The sequence below is a fragment of the Schistocerca nitens genome, chromosome 3 (genome assembly GCF_023898315.1).
Source record: "Schistocerca nitens isolate TAMUIC-IGC-003100 chromosome 3, iqSchNite1.1, whole genome shotgun sequence".
Taxonomy (NCBI): Eukaryota; Metazoa; Arthropoda; class Insecta; order Orthoptera; family Acrididae; genus Schistocerca; species Schistocerca nitens.
This window is the reverse complement of record NC_064616.1, coordinates 129,903,589-129,923,248: the sequence shown is the minus strand read 5'-3', so window position 1 is coordinate 129,923,248 and position 19,660 is coordinate 129,903,589. Positions and strand designations below refer to the sequence as shown.

General features: G+C 45.5%; 2 protein-coding genes across 2 annotated transcripts in view; one reads left to right on the top strand and one right to left on the bottom strand.

Annotated features, from left to right (window-relative positions):
- The window catches only part of LOC126248073 (band 7 protein AGAP004871-like), a 439,986-nt gene that overhangs the window by 12,906 nt on the left and 407,420 nt on the right, over positions 1-19,660 (top strand). The gene's annotated exons all lie outside the window — the stretch shown is intronic.
- Positions 1-19,660, bottom strand: part of LOC126248072 (argininosuccinate synthase) — a 174,181-nt gene that overhangs the window by 139,490 nt on the left and 15,031 nt on the right. Inside the window, exon 2 of the mRNA XM_049948723.1 lies at positions 194-307. Coding sequence (XP_049804680.1) covers positions 194-301 — 108 coding nt within the window. The 5' untranslated portion in view covers positions 302-307. The remainder of the gene's footprint in view (positions 1-193; positions 308-19,660) is intronic.

Sequence of the window (19,660 nt, the reverse complement as noted above, 5' to 3'; positions counted from 1 at the left end):
ATGCACGGAAAGAGGCCATTCTGCAATTAGGCCTCTCGCAGTCTCCCAGCCAACAATGCCAGTTTGATGAACTAATCATTGAGTGCAGGTTAAACCTCACGAACGCCTGGGACTACATCGCTCATATAAGTAATATATTGCGAAAATATTTTTTCTGCATATAGCTTCGTAAATAACAAACACAAAAACTTACCATATAAGCGATGACGTCGTACCCTTTATCGATAAGCCAGCGGAGGATACATGAAGTGTCCAGTCCTCCGCTATATGCTAGGACGACGGTGTTCTTCTGTGTTGACATCACCGACTGAAACATTAACATGACTTTATTAGTTTTCTTGTAAGAATGTGTTACAAAGTACAGGGTGATTCAAAAAGAATACCACAACTTTAGGAATTTAAAACTCTGCAACGACAAAAGGCAGAGCTAAGCACTATCTGTCGGCGAATTAAAGGAGCTATAAAGTTTCATTTAGTTGTACATTTGTTCGCTTGAGGCGCTGTTGACTAGGCGTCAGCGTCAGTTGATGCTAAGATGGCGACCGCTCAACAGAAAGCTTTTTGTGCTATTGAGTACGGCAGAAGTGAATCGACGACAGTTGTTCAGCGTGCATTTCGAACGAAGTATGGTGTTAAACCTCCTGATAGGTGGTGTATTAAAGTTTTCTGTGCCATTTCAGCCAATAAAATTTTTGGTCCCTTTTTCTTCGAAGGTGCTACTGTAACTGGACTACAGTATCTGGAGATGTTACAGAATTGGCTGTTCCCTCAGCTCGAACAAGAAGCACAACAATTCATATTTCAGCAGGATGGAGCGCCACCACATTGGCACTTATCTGTCCATAACTACCTGAACGTCAACTACCCGAGGCGATGGATCGGCCGCCAGGCAGCCCGTGACAGAGCACTTCATCACTGGCCTCCAAGAAGCCCTGATCTTACCCCCTGCGATTTTTTCTTAAGGGGGTATGTTAAGGATATGGTGTTTCGGCCACCTCTCCCAGCCACCATTGATGATTTGAAACGAGAAATAACAGCAGCTATCCAAACTGTTACGCCTGATATGCTACAGAGAGTGTGGAACGAGTTGGAGTATCGGGTTGATATTGCTCGTGTGTCTGGAGGGGGCCATATTGAACATCTCTGAACTTGTTTTTGAGTGAAAAAAAAACTTTTTAAATACTCTTTGTAATGATGTATAACAGAAGGTTATATTATGTTTCTTTCACTAAATACACATTTTTAAAGTTGTGGTATTCTTTTTGAATCACCCTGTATATTTTCAATGTATCGTCTTCGAAACACGTAATCTTTAATTTCTTAGTTTAAGAGGATAAAATGTTCAGCCGATGAGGTAGTCATTTTGAACAGGTAGATAATTACAGAGAAGGAAACTGGCAGTGGCCTGGACACTTGCATGAAGAGCCTAAATCGTGTTAACCGGACAGAGATTATTGCTCCACTCCCTACGATACGAGTTCCGTAGCCCGCTGAGACACCTCGAAAGCTACAATAAAGACATAATTTTTGTACACGAAGAGAAAACTATTTTTCTTCAATGTCGTGTCGACGACTGAATGACACCAGTCCCTTTTTTAATATCGTGATTCGTGAGCAGTGAGGGAATCCAGAACTTCCTTTATGTCACGGTCCACGATGGCGTGACGGTGCCTAGTCTGCCCCCAATAGCAGAAAACCAACTTCGGGATTAAAATTGCTGTACAGTAATCTACATCTACATTTGTACTCTGGAAATGTATGATGGAGGGTACCTACCACTGAAACGTACGTTAAAATTTCTTCCCGTGCTTATATGCTCGTCTGCGCTCTGTAATTAGACAAATTTTCTCCATGCGATACCTCCGGTAATGATACGTAGGGGATTATAATGCATTCCTAGATTCCTCGCTTAAAGCCGGTTCTTGAAACTTTGTAGGTAGGGTTTCACACCGTACTTTGTATCTATCTTCAAGAAATAGCCACTGTAGTTTTTTCTGCATCTCCGTAACCCATGCATCAAAAAATCTGTAGCCATTTGTGCTGCTCTTACTTATAAACGTTAAATATCCCTCTTTAGTCCTATTTGGTACGGGTCCCACACGGATCATTAATGTACAATATTAAAAACCAGGCTCCTACACACTTCCCAGGGAAACATCTGAAGTTAGTTCTACACCTGTCGGTGACTCTCCTTTCAAGACACCACGCTGTATTCTCCCTGCCAAGAACTCTTCAGTCACAAATTTCGCTTGATATCCCATATGCTCCTACTTTCGGTGATAAGCGTAGGCATAGTATTATTCAAATTCTTTTAAAATCCAAGAAACGCTGCATCCACCTGACTACCTTGATCCATGGCTTTCATGTGAGAAGAAAAACGGGAGTTGGGTTGCACATCACTGATGTTTTCGGAATCTGTACTGGTTGGTATGGAGGACATCATTCCGTCCGAGATATCTCATTACCTTTGAGCTGAGAATATGTTCTCGGGTTCTGCAACAGATGGATGTCGATGAGATTACGGTAGTTTTGTGGAATGTGGATCATTTCTGCTACCCTTTTTGTACGCGGGTTTGACCTGTGCTTTTTTTCCAACTAGTAAGCATACTTTTTTGTTCGAGGGGTAAAAGAGGGTTTTGTATTGTATTGTATGGGAATGGGGACCTAGAAACGACGGAGAGGCTTCGTCCCCGCCGTAGCCCTCAGTGCTACACAACCCCACAGCAGGCTACAGCAGTCCACTCACCCCACCGCCGCCCCACACCGAATCCAGGGTTATTGCGCGGTTCGGCCCCCAGTGGCCCCCCCGGGAACGTCTCACACCAGACGAGTGTAACCCCAATGTCTGCGTGGTATGGTGTATGCGTACGTGGAGAAAGTGTTTGCGCAGCAATCGCCGACATAGTGTAACTGAGGCGGAATAAGGGGAACCAGCCCGCATTCGCCGAGGCAGATGGAAAACCGCCTTAAAAACCATCCACAGACTGGTCGGCACACCGGCCCTCGACACTAACCCGCCAGGCGGATTCGTGCCGAGGATCGGCACGCCTTCCCGCTCGGGAAGCAGAGCGTTAGACCGCACGGCTAGCCGGGCGGGCTAAATGAGGGTTTTACTCAACCACAAATTCTGTATAGAATCTGATAGGGATTCCATTGGACCCTGGAACATTTTTCAGTTTTAGAATATTCAGTTCTTTCTCAGTGTCACTGGCACTAATATCTACGTCGCTCAGCATTATGGTGGCGCGATAATTAAATTGTAGTACTACACCTGAATTTTTCTTTGTAAAGGAAAACTTGAAATGTAGTACAGCTTTTTTCGTTTGCTTTGCTGTCCTCGGTTTCAGTCTCTGTGTCATCCATGAATGTCTGGACATTAACTTCGGTGCCACTGACAGCCTTCGCATGTTATCAGAATTTTCTGAGAGTTCTTTCAACAATACTCTTCAACAGTAATCGTTGAGGGCTCCACGCATTGCCTTCTTGACAACCAAACGTGTGTCATTCAGCTCCTCTCTATCTATAGCGCCATGCTTTGTTTTGTACCTATTACGCAATAGTCTCAGTTTCTTTAGAAGTTTGTTTAGAGTGACTGTATACAATGGAGGGTCCCTCATATCACGAACTGTTCTACTATGTACATATCTGTCAAGTGCATGGTCAATCATTCTAACATGAGCAGTAGTTCTTCTACGTGTTCCTACACAGAGATAAATGTCTGAAGTTACACAACCCCTTTGTTTACTATACTGAACATATAAATCCTTCTACTTGTTTTAGTTACCCTTTTTACTTTGGTAATCACTGTTGCTACAGCTGCCTCAGGTCACTGATACCAGTTTCATGGTGAACGTACTCAAAGAGGTCAGGTCTGTTAGTTGCAGTTAGATCCAATATATTTCCATCATGAGCGGGCGTCTGAACTATCCGCTCTAGGTAGTATTCATAAAATGCATTTAGTATTGCTTCACACGATCTCTTGCACGCCCATCACTTACAAAACTGTATGTAACTATCCAAATTGATTGCTGGATCATGAAAGTCTCCTCTGATGATGACAGTATGATTGGAGAACATGCGTGTTAGCGAAATGACGTTTTCTTTAAAGTTTTTGATTACAGTTGAGGGTGAGTCTTGTGACTCGTAGAAGGATACAAAGTAAGTTTACTCCCACCCTTGATTCTGAGTCTTGCCCAAGCAGTCTCCCATCCAACTTCAATTTTTATTTCGGGGGATTTCGGTTTCTTGTCTACTGCGATAAGCACACCACCCTTATTTCTCATTAGTGTATCCTTTCGATATACGATTGAATTTTTCCGAATTTTTGCCACATTTCTACACCTAGTTTTACGTAGGGTCCGTCGCTTTTTAGGAGGGCTTGAAACCCTGGCACTATGAGCGAATGCTTCGGCAATTAATCACTAGGATTTAATACTGTACTCTGTGGGAGCCATTTTTTTGGATCCTATACTCACACTTGTGGGTCCCCTACAGCTATCGTTATCTGAACTGGATGGAGAGCTGCCTAGTCCATTAAAACTATAGTGTGCACCCCCACACACAGTCATCTACCTGGGTAGCAGAATCTCTGTTTAGTCCACACCTGACCCGGTTATGAGGGCCCTACATTTCTCAGCCCTATGGCGCAAGTCCAGGAAGTCGCAGACTAGCTTGTTACAGAGCCTTCGAAGTCTTTGGTTCAAGCCTTAATCAGTACTGGAGACAATGCTGTTGATTGTTAGCTTCGTTGAGACTCTGTGAGTAAGGCTGGTCTTCTCAACCTTCTGTGCCAGTCATTGGAATGATCCAAGTATGATCTCGCAGCCGAGCCAACTTCGTTTGTTGCGATGAGCGCCACAATCTGCAGTTGGCTACATCCTGTTCCGTCAATGGCTACCGGAATAGCCTCTTAACACGTTGAGTGAGGCCCCCAGACTTACACACTGTGGTGATCCTTCTCATCCCTTGCTGTCACTTTCTTAAGTTGACAGTAGTGTGCCACACGTTTGAACTGCCAATGGTGAATGGCCCCCTGTCCTTTTGCATTTGCCTCCCGTTTAACAAAGGACGTGGCAGGTTTCTCAAGAGGTGAAGTGAGTGTCATTGGGCCATTTCAATATTAGTCGAAGACAACAGCTCTAGTTTGTTCTCTAGGAAGGAAGGAGAGTTAGAGTTTAACATTCCGTCGACAGTGCAGTCATTAGAGACGGAGCGCAAACACAGATTACGAAAAGATGGGGATGGAAATCGGTCGTGCTTCTTTCAAAGAAACCATCCCGGAATTTGCCTGGAGCGCTTTAGGAAAATCACGGAATCTGGGTGACAGGTCGCGTACTTGAACCATCGTCCTCTCGAATTCGTGTCCAATGTTCTAACCACTGCGCCACCTCACTCGATTTATTCGGTAGGTGGATGGGTGTAATAACCTGAGATCTCTTTGATCCCTCGTATGGGGTACGAGTAGTAAAATATCAGTATCCACAGGAGGGGGCAATACGTGAAGTACCTTTAGCATCTCTGGTATGCATCGCTCAGTAACCCTCCCAACACATCGATTAGCAGCAGCTTCCAATCCCGTGACAGTAGTCAGGGCAGTTGCTGGTCGGGAACAGCAATCAACTCGTCCCATGCCTGAGAATAGCGTTCACAGCGGTGTTGCGTTGTGGCTAGTGCAGTTGTTCTGCAGAACAGTAAACAAATAACTTGAAACTAACCTTTCAATTTCTCGGTTTGTTACGCTTCAAGTATTTCCAGTTCCCTTGAACAACAAAAGTGATTAACGCACAACAAAGAGATTTCCGTGGTCTTCCTATGATCTACAGGCAAATTCGAGTACGATTCCTCAAAAAAACTTCGCATCTGTTTCCCTTATACATTGCATGTTTATGCTCTGCCTGTAATGAACTACAGGTCGATGGGACGTTAAAGTCGGACCTTCTTACTCTTTTAACGTATTCAACGAAATCCTCTACGAAGGTAATTAGCGGAATATGTAAGAGAAGCAGTTGAGAGTAAGAATAAGGGGGAACTCTGCACTTGTAACCGAGGGACGAGCCTTTTGAAGAGCTGATGTTTCAACCATCAGCTTTAAAATTCAGACTGAGTGGCATTTCACTTAATCCCAGTTTCTCGTGAATCCCTCCCACCAGCCCCAGCCCACGTAATGATCAGCTGCACAAAATATTGCTGATGTATTCTAACGATGACACGTCGTTACAAGAAAAAATGGTTATACACTTATATCGAGGCGCAAGGATAGAACGCAGATGAATATGTAAATCGATCCACTGACAAGGCTCCATCAGCTACCAACCAGACCTGAACCACATACACGCCTATAGGGAAGGTAGAAGAGCAAAGGGTCGGCGTAGTCACGTCCACGTGACGCTAGACACAAAGAGCGCCAATTGTGAGGCCACTAGCTAACACGGTGAGTCCTATCTCTGATATAGGAATAGATGCAATGACGAGTAACACTAAACATGTTCCGAATGGTGTCCTGATGCACATTCCGCCACTACTTCCTAGAGAATAGGAGCATTACTAATGAAAATGGACTTTTACTCGAAAATAATGGAGTTCAAGTTTACGGTGGTTTTCCTAATTCATTTCAGGCGAATGTCGGACAGTGTTTTCAGTAAGAGTACTGCCAACTCTTTCCTCTATTCTTGTGTAACAGAGCTACTACGATGTCTCTGATGACGTAGATACCGATGACACGTGAAACTTTAATCTTCTTCTGCCACTGTCCTTCCTGCTTAGATCGTCCAGTGTCTGAGTTTTGAGCTTATTGTGAATCATATCATGTGCTAATGCTTCCTGAATGTGTTCAGCCACTGGAAAATTCACGGGCCTCATAGATCACAGAATCGTGTTAACATATCTGTTGCGGCCACATGTAGTAAGCGTTGCTTCACACAGTGGAGAATGGCAAAACAGGGGCAGCTGGCGATCGAGGCGTTGCGAAGTAAGCGCGGCACAGATAGCCTTGCTGACAGTTGCAGTCTACCAACAAACTGACGCAAGGACGCACACAGACCGAGCGCCAAGCGAAGCCTGGAGAGTGCTGAGTAAGGAGAAGTGAGGCCAGCACGCTAAGTTAGCCTGCAATATACTGCGGGAGTAATAACAAGAAGCTACCACCGAGGGTGAAAAACGTCCTCCTGCTGGATAAAATAGTAGAGCGCAGGCAGCAACGAACAGAAGCCATTAGGAAGCAGTTCGGATCTGAGGACGGACGTGGTCCGTGTCCGAATGTTCAATCTTCATAGGTGACGATTCCGGAAGTCTGTTCCAGCTCGCAGGAGTCATCCGTTCGCCGCCAGATGTCAGCTTCAGCTCTGGAGGTCGGCCCGAGTCCGGTCGGCACCATGGCTGACTAACTACAGCGAGAACTTCCAGTAGGACCGGCCGCAGCACGGTCTCGGTCACCGGCGCCGCTGGGGACCGCTGGGGACTGACGCCCGGACTTCACAGCAACCTGGCCCCACGGCGCGTGGTCCGTCCATGACGGGACCTCGCAGACATCGCGACTGACGGCTTCCCAGCCGCCGGTGCAGCAGGCGTCGGCAGCTGACCTCATGGCGACGCGGCTCCGTGGGCGTGCCCGTACTGGGGGCGCCGAGCGGCGACGAGTTCATCTCAACCACAGGGCATCCTGGCTTCAGCGGAGCACTGGTGGCACGCATTGTCAGAGAATCTACACAGCAGCAGCCAGGCAGAGGGATCCGCAGGGCTGGGCAGCGACGACGAGGGAGACATTGTAAAGAAAGTTCAATAAATAATTGTAAAACTCCACGCCGTCTCAGTCTTTGGCGCAGCCACTGTGTCTGCTGCTAACAAGTGGTGCAAAAGTCGTAACAAGTGGCCATCTGTCATAACATATCACAGACTTTTTTGCTTGTGCTGAGATGTATGTTATTGCATTGTCGTGCTCTACGAGGTGTGTGAGAAAAGTAATGAGGCTGACAAAACTGCGAGAGATCTTACGATACTGTGTTGTTCTGCTTTTGTATAGCGGTGTGTCCATACCTTCCAGATGCTCAGTCCGCGTTTCAGCTCCGTACAGCCATCACGTCATTATTGAAAGTGAAGTTGTGTTTTCTTTGTGCATTACGAAAATGAAACGTTATCCAATCAAATTTTGTGTTAAACCTGGGAAATCTGCGAATATGACCTTTGAAAAGTTGAAACAACGCTATGAGGGACACTCATTACCAAGAGCACAAGTTTCTCACTGGCATAAATCATTTTTGGAGGGCTGAGAACACATCGAAGATGAACTTCGCTCAAGGATACCTTCAACTTCAAAAACCGACGAAAACGTCGAACGTGTGCGCGGTCTTGTGAGATCAGACCGACGTTTAACAATAAGAATGATGGGTGACTTGTTAAACTTTCAACGTACATCGAATTTTGACCGAAGATTTGCAAATGCGAAAGGTTTGTGCCAAAATCTGAGCAGAAGGACAATAAAGGAAACGAGTGCGTTCATCTTCTTCAGAGGACTGCCAATGACCACGAATGGTTCAGTCGTGTTGTCACAGGTGAGGAATCCTGGATTTTTTAGTAGATAGTGAGAGAAAACGGCGAAGTGAGGAGTGGCACACTGAGACATCTCCTCGCCCGGAAAACGCTCGAATGACGAAATCAAAACAATGCTCATTTGCTTTTTTGACAGTAGGGGTACCATGCGTAAAGGATTTGTTCCTCCAGGAAAAACTATCAACCAAGTGTTTTACAAAATGGTTCAAATGGCTCTGAGCACTATGGGACTTAACATCTGTGGTCATTAGTCCCCTAGAACTTAGAACTACTTAAACCTAAGGACATCACACACATCCATGCCCGAGGCAGGATTCGAACCTGCGACCGTAGCGGTCGCGCGGCTCCGGACTGAGCGCCTAGAACCGCTAGACCACCGCGGCCGGCCAAGTGTTTTACAAAGACGTCTTTGAAGCGCTCGGGAAAAGGGTAACTCGAGTGAGAACGGACATTGCAGACAAGTGAGTGCTGCGTTATGACAACGCACCTTGCCACACGGCCACTTCCATCATGGGAGCTTTCACCTTAAAAGGCATTCCTAAAGCCCCCTATTCACTTGATCTGAGTCTTTGTGACTTGTTTTCTTATCTCGAAACTGAAAAATGTCTTTTAAAAAGACCTCATCTTGGGACTCGGGAATGACCGACATGAACGCCCTACCAGTTGAAACTTTTCAGCGCTGCTGCCAAGACTGGGAACAACGACTCCACCGGTGTATAGCTACCGGAGGGAACTACTTTCAATGGGACGATATAGTTGTTTGGCAGGTAAAAAATCTCACACACCTCGTATAACGGTGTTCGGCACGCCACACGAAAACAGCAGGAAGTCGTCTGCCAGCTCGACAAAGCGCTATTTTCTCTCCGTTGTAGCTAGAAAGACAAGTCGTGATTTGGAGTGTACGAGTGTAAATATATCTACATTTGCACTCCGCAAACCACGGCCCGAAGAATGGTGAAGAGTAGAAAGCCCCAGAATATTGTCACCCTCCACCCATCTTTTCTGGAAGGTGGAGTGTCGGAACTTCATCGTATGAATTATAATTTTTCTAACTTTACCCCTATTACGCGAGGAGTAGTTTAGAGAAAGGAATGTGTTTCGTAACTTGGGATGGAAAGCGGCTCTTGGGATTTTGAGGGCGAAGCCCTCAGTGGTCAGCACAGTTAAGTCGTATTCAGAAAGACGACGGTTCAAATTCACGTCTTGCCATCCAGATTTAGGTTTTCGTGATTTCGCAAAATCGCCTCAGGCAAATATCGGGATAGTGTCTTTGACAAGGGCACGGCCGATTTCCTTCCTCACCATTGACACAGTCCGAGCTCCTGCCCCGTCTCATTGTCGACGGGTCGTTATACTCTAACCTTCTTCCTTCCTCGCAAAAAAGGCCCTTTGTGATGGGCAGCGCCTTCTCTGTAGCGTTTCGCACTCAAGTTTGTTGGGCATTACTGTGATGCTCTCACTCTGATTAAACAACCCTATTATAAACCGCAAAGGTCTTCTTTGAATGTTCTCTACCTTTTCTGTTAATTCAGCTTTTTATGGCTTCCTATTCGGCGAACAAAACAACTGGTCAAACATGGGCTTTGTAAGTGGCCTGCATCGCGATTTAATTACAGTTCCTTATGATTCTTCCGATAAATTTCAGTTTGACAACCACATCTGTGTCGTCGCCGTATTTGAAGGCCCTCCGCATAGCTGTTAGTAGGCACTGCAACTGATCCCTGTGAGTGAATGCCAATCGTGTGGTAAAACGTTGTTGGATCTATTCAGCTGTTTAAGCTTATGTGGTGTGCGTACTGTAACACCTTCAGTACACACACCATCAGATTATTTGACTTGTCGCTCTAACGAAGTAGGCGAGTGTCAGCAATATATCTCGTGGTCTTATCGTGGGGTGTTTATCTACTGCCGTTAGGTCAGACGATAGAAATGCCACTTGCACTCTCAGAGTAGCAGATTGACGGTGACCAACTTTAAACAGAACTTGATTAATTTTCACACATATTTATTAAAGTAATAACAAGCATAAAAATTACTTAACTTGGTTCTGGATGCTATTTACAATTGACAATCTGAATTTCCTTTGGTACTGGTACGTTAATCTTATTCTCACATATATCTCTGATACTTAACAAAAGTGTCTGTACATTTATCTTCATGGCTATGTACAGGAAAATGGTTATCTTATTAGGCGCAGACTGAAACTTGACTATAGATTGGTACAGACAAATGTAGAACTCGTACAGACTGATACAGACTAATGCAGACTGGTACAGACTGGTGCAGACAAATGCAGAGTGACTAATCTGAGGTCTGTACACTCGTTACAATACCTCGCGCTTTCATGTATCACTGCGCGAGTGTGATCCGTGAGGAGAAAAGGTTCTATGTTAGCAGCAATTTCATTGGCTGCGTTACATATTAATACGCGGATCGGTGGAAGCAGAATTTGGTCCGTCTCTATGGCAGCGCCATCTCGTAGCGCAGAGACGGACGAGCGCTGCGCCTGCGTTGTGCTTAGCGGGGCGCGCTCTAGTGGGAAAGTTGTGTACGCGCTGACTACGCGGAACTATGTGCACAACAGATTCTTACATTAGATATGTTTATATTGAGTATCAGATGCCAGTCTCTACAATAAGTGCTAATTGTCTTCAGGTCTTACAGCATGTTCTAACAATTTTATAACGACGTGCACGTGACTACACCTCAGACAGCCAAAAACAGAGTCTTCCAACTTATGTATGTACAGGGCGTTTCGGTAATGAGGATCTGATCGTGCAGTTCCAGCAAATTGTGGGGATGCTGATGTCGGCATTTTACCCGCTGTTCCAATGTGACCCACAGATTTTCTATGGAGTTCAAGTCAGGTGATTCTGCAGGCCAGTCGAGATGTGTTCCGAAAACCAGTCACATATTCTTCTTGTCCAATGAACTTTGCCCTGTCGTCAATAGGTGCCCGTGTGAGCAACGGCCTCTTGCGAGATGACCAACTCTCAATATTCATTGCACGTAGTTCCCATCCCAATGTTCTGTCGCTGAGAGTCGGGCATGGATCTATTCACTGCCTGCGGCAATTTCAGCCGGATTTGGAAGTGATGTTAATTCTCAAGCTGTGAAACACATCTCCCATCCCTCTCCTCAGAATTTTTTCCGACCGCAGTTCTGGCGTCGTGTTTCGTGACCCCGTGTGTTACACCACTGCTTGTCGACACACTGAACAATCCGCCACGAAACGCCAATAAATTCAACTTTGATTCCCTACGGAGCCAGTGTGCACAGCGTTTGTGCATTATTATTATTCTCGTTATTATTCTTGCACACACATATTTCAGCAGAAGGTTGTTTCTCTCTGCCTGTAAATCGATAAATTCATGTGGTGATATGTACTGCTGGGAGGTTGTTCGATTATAACTCACTCAAATGCACTGAAGATGGATGTTTATAACTGAAATCTGGTTGTGCAACAATAATAAAAAACCAACTGAGTGCGACTGATTGCTGTGGTCCTATCCTTCCTTGTACCACCAAATCCAGCAACTTCACACACCATCTGCACGACCATACGCGATTGCCCCTTTTTTGCCTCTCTGTCACATTTGCCATGTTTACGTACAATGTCCTCTTGAAACATAAATGTCTCAGTGATCGCTACTGCCTTATGCAAGTCGCACGCGGTTGACCACGTGACTCGATCGCTGCGCCATCTGTAACGGCTTAACGAATCATCTGTGCGTGAGCATTGGGATGAATAATTTTTTGTCCGGGAAGCTTATTATGGACGCAGCTGCTAACGTTGTCGGGCAGGCAAACGAGAATTGCAACCGCGCCTCTACCTTTCATCACAGGAAATGCTTTAAATCCTGAGAACTTGGGACCTCGCGACGTGTCGAGACAATGGGTGCTGCTCCGCTCTACGATCGATTTTCATTTTTCTATGGTCCGCCCCCGGTAGCTGAGTGGATGCCGGCACGGTAGCTCAGCGTGTACGGTCAGACGGGTAGCTACCCTCTGTAATAAAAAAACTGAGTTACTGTATCAACGACGAACTGAAACGGGTGTCTTGCGACATCCGCGCCGAGCAGATGCAACGAACGAAAACGAACAAAATGAGATTAAAAAAAAAAAGTGGTCAGTGCGACAGAATGTCAATCTTCAGGGCCCGGGTTCGATTCCCGGCTGGGTCGGAGATTTTCTCTGCTCAGGGACTGGGTGTGGTGTTGTCCTAATTATCATCATTTCATCCCCATCGACGAGCAAGTCGCCTAAGTGGCGTCAAATCGAAAGACTTGCACCTGGCGAACGGTCTACCCGACGGGAGGCCCTAGTCACACGACTACGTTACATTTTTCTATGTATTTATTTTTTCGGGTGAAACGCGCTGTACCAGAGACTGAATGGTCAGCGTTCATGTTTGGGCAATTGAGACTCCGCACATTACATTTTTGAACAGACGTCGACGTGGTTTTGTATTGAACTTGTAGCTGCACATCGTCAGTGACTGGGAAATAAGCCCCGTGTATGTTTTCTCCCCACTTGACTGCATACGGTGTACACCGGGTTTCTGACAGACACGTTTCCATTGTCTTGGTAGAGATCCTACCTCATCTTCGTGAAACTGTATCGTTCCAGCAATATGGCGTATCAGGTAACTTTGCACAAACTGGTCGTGAATAGATGCAGCAAACATTCTCTGAGAGGTATGTAGAAAAACAAATGCCAGTTTCGTGACAAACTCGTTCATATGATCAAATGGTTCAAATGGCTCTGAGTACTATGGGACTCAACATCTGTGGTCATAAGTCCGCTAGAACTTAGAACTACTTAAACCTAACTAACCTAAGGACATCACACACACCCATGCCCGAGGCAGGATTCGAACCTGCGACCGTAGCGGTCGCGCGGTTCCGGACTGAGCGCCTAGAACCGCTAGACCACCGCGGCCGGCTCATATGATCCGACCCTATTTGGTTTCTTCTCATAGCACCACGTGAAAAGTCTTGTGTACGAAGACCTTGTCGAGCCCGAACAGGGTCTTCTGACAAGAATTATCGCTACTTGCGGCACTGTTCCAACAAGCCCAGCGTTATTTGATCGTGTACGGCAGAGCTCGTGAGTGACGACGTACTGTCTGCGGAGATGCGTGGGCAAGCCTTCTAGAACAACTGGTACGAATGCAACACACTGTGCAAGTAAGTAAAATTGTTACAAAATTCGCCTTCTTGGATTTTTATTAGCGTCAGCGGACCAACGATAAAATCTAAATGTGCTCATTTCCGCTGATAACTTTAGATACAGGAGTTTACGGGTCGGGGTCCGATATTTCGGATTAATACACTTTCACTTCTTCTTCTTCCCTCAAAGGTAGTAGCTTCGTCACGGAAGCATACTGTAAATCGTGAACAGTCACACTCCGAACACTACGTTAGCTTGTGGCGGTGCTTCAAGGTTATTGGCGACATATGAGTTTTGCTGCTAAGAAGTCTTCAGTCCAGTCGCATGTATGTTTCTAAACAACATAAGCACTTATTTAGTGTGCTACAGGACGTTTTGAAATGTCAAGAGATATCTCATCAACTCCGGCTCCGCCAACTGCAGCCTACTGAATCTCGTGAAAGAACAGAAGAATCTGAGAGTGATACAAACAACGTTTGCGGAATTATTACTGATTATTTTCTTGTCCAGCTTACGGTGGATTGTGGGTCAGGTTCTATAACTGTAGTACTGATTTACAATCGAATAAACGCACCAGTTCCACTTTCTTTTTCTTTCAGATGACACGACCGCTCATTTTTCAGTGGCTATATGTCTGTCGTCATGAGGGCACACAGACAGGGATGTGAGCCGAAACCGGTCGTGCTATTTAAAAGAAAAAAGTGCGACTGGACCGTTTATTCGATTACAAATCCTTACCGATTTCTGCAGAGGAGTTGTTCATCTCTAAAAAAATAATCATACGCGAGTATGAAATGTACTAACTCAAGGCCACTTCTGCAACCTATTTATAACACACAGCGTTCAGTTATAGCTTCTGGATTATTTCTTTGCCCACTATGGAATCAAATCCTTCCGCTACCACGTCTGCACCACAGTTGGACAGTGGTTGCCGAGAGACCATAATGTGTAATCATATCTCTTTCTGTCGTCGCGTTTGTGCGCGAGCTGAGACTTACCACGCGATGCTAAGGGGTGAAACACCGTCGAAGCAAATGTAGTGCAGGTTTAGATGCCTGTACTGTGCATATGCAGTAGGTGCCATTGTTGCTGCCGCATAGCGACAGATTTGGTGATGCACTCTCTCTGTGTCCTGAATTTGGAGCAGTAGGGGGCACACTTTTCCTGGTTCACGTAGAGTTCAAAATATGTGCCCGTTTCCTTTCCCAACCGGTTGAACAGTCTGTAGTGGTGGACGAAGAAACCATTTGAGACATTCGCATTGGCACTGAAGTGGACCCTAGCAAACCCAGGATTACTTCTGGAGGAAATCGAGCAGATACTACAGCACGCACTAAATATTAAATCACTTTACTGAATCGTGAACGAGATAGAATACTTAACTTAGAATCAATCCCGGTCCGCAGGAATGATAAATATGATAACTGCGTATGTTACTGTCGCTCGAACACAATAACTTATCACTCGATACATTACAGAATGACAGTCTTATCTCAATGTACAGTTGACTATAAACTTTGTAATACAACACGCATTGCTGGATTTGTAGTAAGATGATGCTGGCGCCTTAGGTGACGATGATTAGAGAGTGGGGTGAGCGGCGCTGCGCTCTGACGTAAGTACTCTTCTGGCAGCGGTGGCGTATGGGCGTGTCTCTCTTTGGTCGCTGCCGTCCTTACTTGTGGTCCTGTCGGTAGGCACCAACTCTGACATCGCACCTTGTTCCAGAATGAGATTTTCACTCTGCACCAGAGTGTGCGCTGATATGAAACTTCCCGGGAGATTAAAACTGTGTGCCAGACCGAGACTCGAAATCGGGACCTTTGCCTTTTGTGGGCAAGTGCTCTACCATCTGAGTTACCCAAGCACGACTCACGCCCGGTCCTCACAGCTTTACTTCTGCCAGTACCTCGTCTTCTACCCTCCAAACTTTACAGAAGCTCTCCTGCGAAACTTGCAGAACTAGCACTCCCGAAAGAAAGGATATCGCGGAGACATGGCTTAGCCACAGCCTGGGGGATGTTTCCAGAATGAGATTTTCACTCTGCAGCAGAGTGTGCGCTGATATGAAACTTTCTGGGAGATGAAAACTGTGTGCCAGACCGGGACTCGAACTCGGGACCTCGGGACAAATGGTAGAGCACTTGCCCGCGAAAGGTAAAGGTCCCGAGTTCGAGTCTCGGTCCGGCACACAATTTTAATCTACCAGGAAGTTTCACATCAGCGCACATTCCACTACAGAGTGAAAATCTCATTCTGGAAACATCCCCCAAGCTGTGGCTAAGCCATGTATCCGCAATATCCTTTCTTTCAGGAGTGCTAGTTCTGCAAGTTTCGCAGAAGAGCTTCTGTAAAGTTTGGAAGGTAGGAGACAAGGTAATGGCAGAATTAAAGCTGTGAGGACCGGCCGTGAGTCGTGCGTGGGTAGCTCAGATGGCAGAGCACTTGCCGGCGAAAGTCAAAGGTCCCGAGTTCGAATCTCCGTCCGGCACACAGTTTTAATCTCCCAGGAAGTTTCATCGCATCTCGTTCTTCGGAAGCCATTGCACAGTCTTCCTTTTTACGTAGCTTTGACTGGTTACTGTACATTTACATCCATACACACTGAATCAGTGCGAAATGCGTGGCAGAGGGTACTTTTTGCACCGAGATGGCGTGACAAAAATGACTGCTTGTACGCTTGTGTGCGATGTGTTATTTACCTCATTTTATCTGCACTATCTCTACTGTACAGATACGTAGAGGAATGAAGAACTATTGAATTTCAGGTGCGTCTATTTTGCAAACAATGGTTTGTACGAATTTTCAAATATGTACCGTTGTCAGTGGGTTCTTTTATCCAGTTCTGTAAAATGTAAACACGTTTTAAGTAATTATTATTCTAACTAAATAAGGTCTGAAACAATTTTTGTCTGTTGTTATTACCTCAATCCTTTTACTTTGTTGGAATATGTAGGACCTTGTTTTCAAAAAATGGTTCAAATGGCTTTGAGCACTATGGGACTTAACTTCTGAGGTCATCAGTCCCCTAGAACTTAGAACTACTTAAACCTAACTAACCTAAGGACATCACACACACCCATGCCCGAGGCAGGATTCGAACCTGCGACCGTAGCGGTCGCGCGGTTCCAGACTGAAGCGCCTAGAAGCGCTCGGCCACAACGGCCGGCGGCACGTTGCAGCTGAGAGAGGGAACGTGGAAACCGAAGACGACTGCCGGCCGCGGTGGTCTTGCGGTTCTAGGCGCTTCAGTCTGGAACCGCGCGACCGCTACGGTCCCAGGTTCGAATCCTGCCTCGGGCATGGATGTGTGTGATGTCCTTAGGTTAGTTAGGTTTAATTAGTTCTAAGTTCTAGGGGACTGATGACCTCAGACGTTAAGTCCCACAGTGCTCAGAGCCATTTGCAACGAGCGGTTGGCTCGACTGCCGTCTGGGGGCACTTCTAACACCCCCTCACGTTACTTCGAGCCTGCAATGGGCGCAGCGCCTGCTACCGCATTGTCTTTGTTTTCCAGTTCCCCTCTCCCCCACCTACCACTGCTGTGACAGACCATGGAATTTCATGACTACAGTTGGGTATCTCCTTCCTCAACTGTCCATTGTCGGTAGTATTGGGGACGCCATGGCCACGCCTCGTGTGGTCGATCCTTGCCCATTCGGAACCCCGCCCTGTCACCGAGCCGGAGGCACCCCATGCGTGCACGTCTCCCATCGTCCCTACCTTCGATCAACTTATAAGGAACAATCAGTTTTCCTCACTTGCATTTTCTGACGTTATCTGGTGATTTGTTGTATTTTCTGGAAATAATGTTCTCATGTTCCCTTAAAAAATAATGCCGTACACATATTTCATTTTTTTTTTTCGGGCTTGTTAGCGGGCATTAATATTATAGACCTCTTTGAAGAAAAAAGTTTGCGTCACTGCCTTCGCCGTGGAAGGAGCCAGGTTCGACTCTTGGTTCCTCCTCGGATTTTTTCTGACGTAGGGAGGCCTGTGTCGATTCCACCCAGCCTCGCGAGGCCAAATGAGGAGCTGCTTGAATAAAGAAGGAGCGGCACCACCAGGATTCTTCTACTGGTAATAATGGCTGGAGGAATTGGTAACATGCTGATCACATGTTCGACGATCATAGATTGTTGCTCGTACTGCGTCTTAGGAAGCAGACGGCCAGTCGGTACAAATCTGAGGCCTAAAAATGTTCAAATGTGTGTGAATTCCTAAGGGACCAAACTGCTGAGGTCATCGGTTCCTAGACTTACACACTACTTAAACTAACACGCTAAGAACAACAAACACACCCATACCGAGGGAGGACTCGAACCTCCGGCGGGAGGGCCCGTCTAAGGCCTAATCCATGAGAACTGTTTAATGTAGTTTAGATAAAATGATTTGTTAACTTACCAATTAAACTCGCAGTAACACCAGTTAATTGCTGATGATAAGCTATCAACATCCAGTAATACAAAGAGGTGCTACATAACCCGACAATTTAGAAACAAAATTGAGTAATAACAACAATAGACAAAAACTGTTTTAGGAGTAATTTCGTTAAAATAATTATTACTTAAAACATCTTTGCACTTTACAAAGATGAAAAGAAGTACCCATTAACGATGGCACAAAGGTGTTGAATCCAGTCTGGGCAGTAATACGAAACAGTTGCTTGTGTAATAGGTGGACCTGAAATCCAGTAATTTAGTGTGTAAACATGGTTACTAGTATAGGTTCGAAACCAGATGATGAATGAGGACTGAAGAATATTCGCAATTTTTGCCCTGAAAGTCGGTTCTTCAAGTTCTCTGAGAAGGTTCTCGCGAGGTGCACAGCGTATCTCTTCGAGAGTCTGACAGCTAACATTTTTCACTCTCTCGTCACTCTAACAAGCCTGTGACCATCCGCGCTGCCGTTCTTTGTCCCTTCTAGTCCGCTATGGGACAATGAGCCGTACAACGCTTTAGTGTGCGGTCTGTTCCTGCAGTTTCTCAGTATTATACCAGTAGCCTGCCGTATGAGTCATCTGCAACTGACAACTGCCTTCGGTTGTGAGTCACTAATCCTGCAGTCAAAGGATACCAATCTTTTACGCTTCGTTTAGTTACAAGAACATTAACACATCGACAGCTAGTTACGAGTCTTGGTATCAATGTGATATTTTGTCGAGATCTTACAGGATTTTAGTACAGTTTCTTACAGGAAAGAATTTTTTAGTAGGTCACCACATCAACTGCGAAAAGTGAAAGCTGCAACTATACCGTTCGCTAAGTCATTATGTTTAAAATGAATGGCAACGATTCTATTACACTCTCATTGAGAACATCAGATACTGCTTCAGTGTTTGTAGAAGACTATCTATTCAGGATAACGAGTTATGTCCCACACGTCAGGAAATTAACGATTCAATCACAAACTGGTTAGTTTTGCCGCAAGAAAGCGTTCTCTTTAGAAAACGTAAATGTGGTAACGAATCAAAAGCTATCCGAATTTCTAAAAAAAACCGAAACAGGCTTCTTTTCTCTACACATTTTAATGACAATATTACAATTGAAGAGCGCGAAATAAATTTCGCATGATCGATGCTTTCAGCCCCGTACTAATTTCTATGGCAAAAATATTTTGTTTCAGGTACGTCGTAATGTTTGGTTCAAAATACGTTCTGGAATTCCGCTACAAGTATATGTGAGTGATGTAGGACGCTAGTTATCCCTCCTTTGTGTAGATGAGTGTGACCCATGCCCTTTTCAAATCACAGGGGACACATCGACTATCGAGGGATTTGCGGCAAATTACGGTCAAGAGTGGAGATAATTAAATTTGAATTCTATATGAAATTTAATAGACTTCATCGCGTCCTAGGGGCTTTTATTGACATTAACGACTGAAGCTGCTTTCCGACACCACTTTCAGTGACTACTGAGTCACTCATCATAACGGCTGTACGACT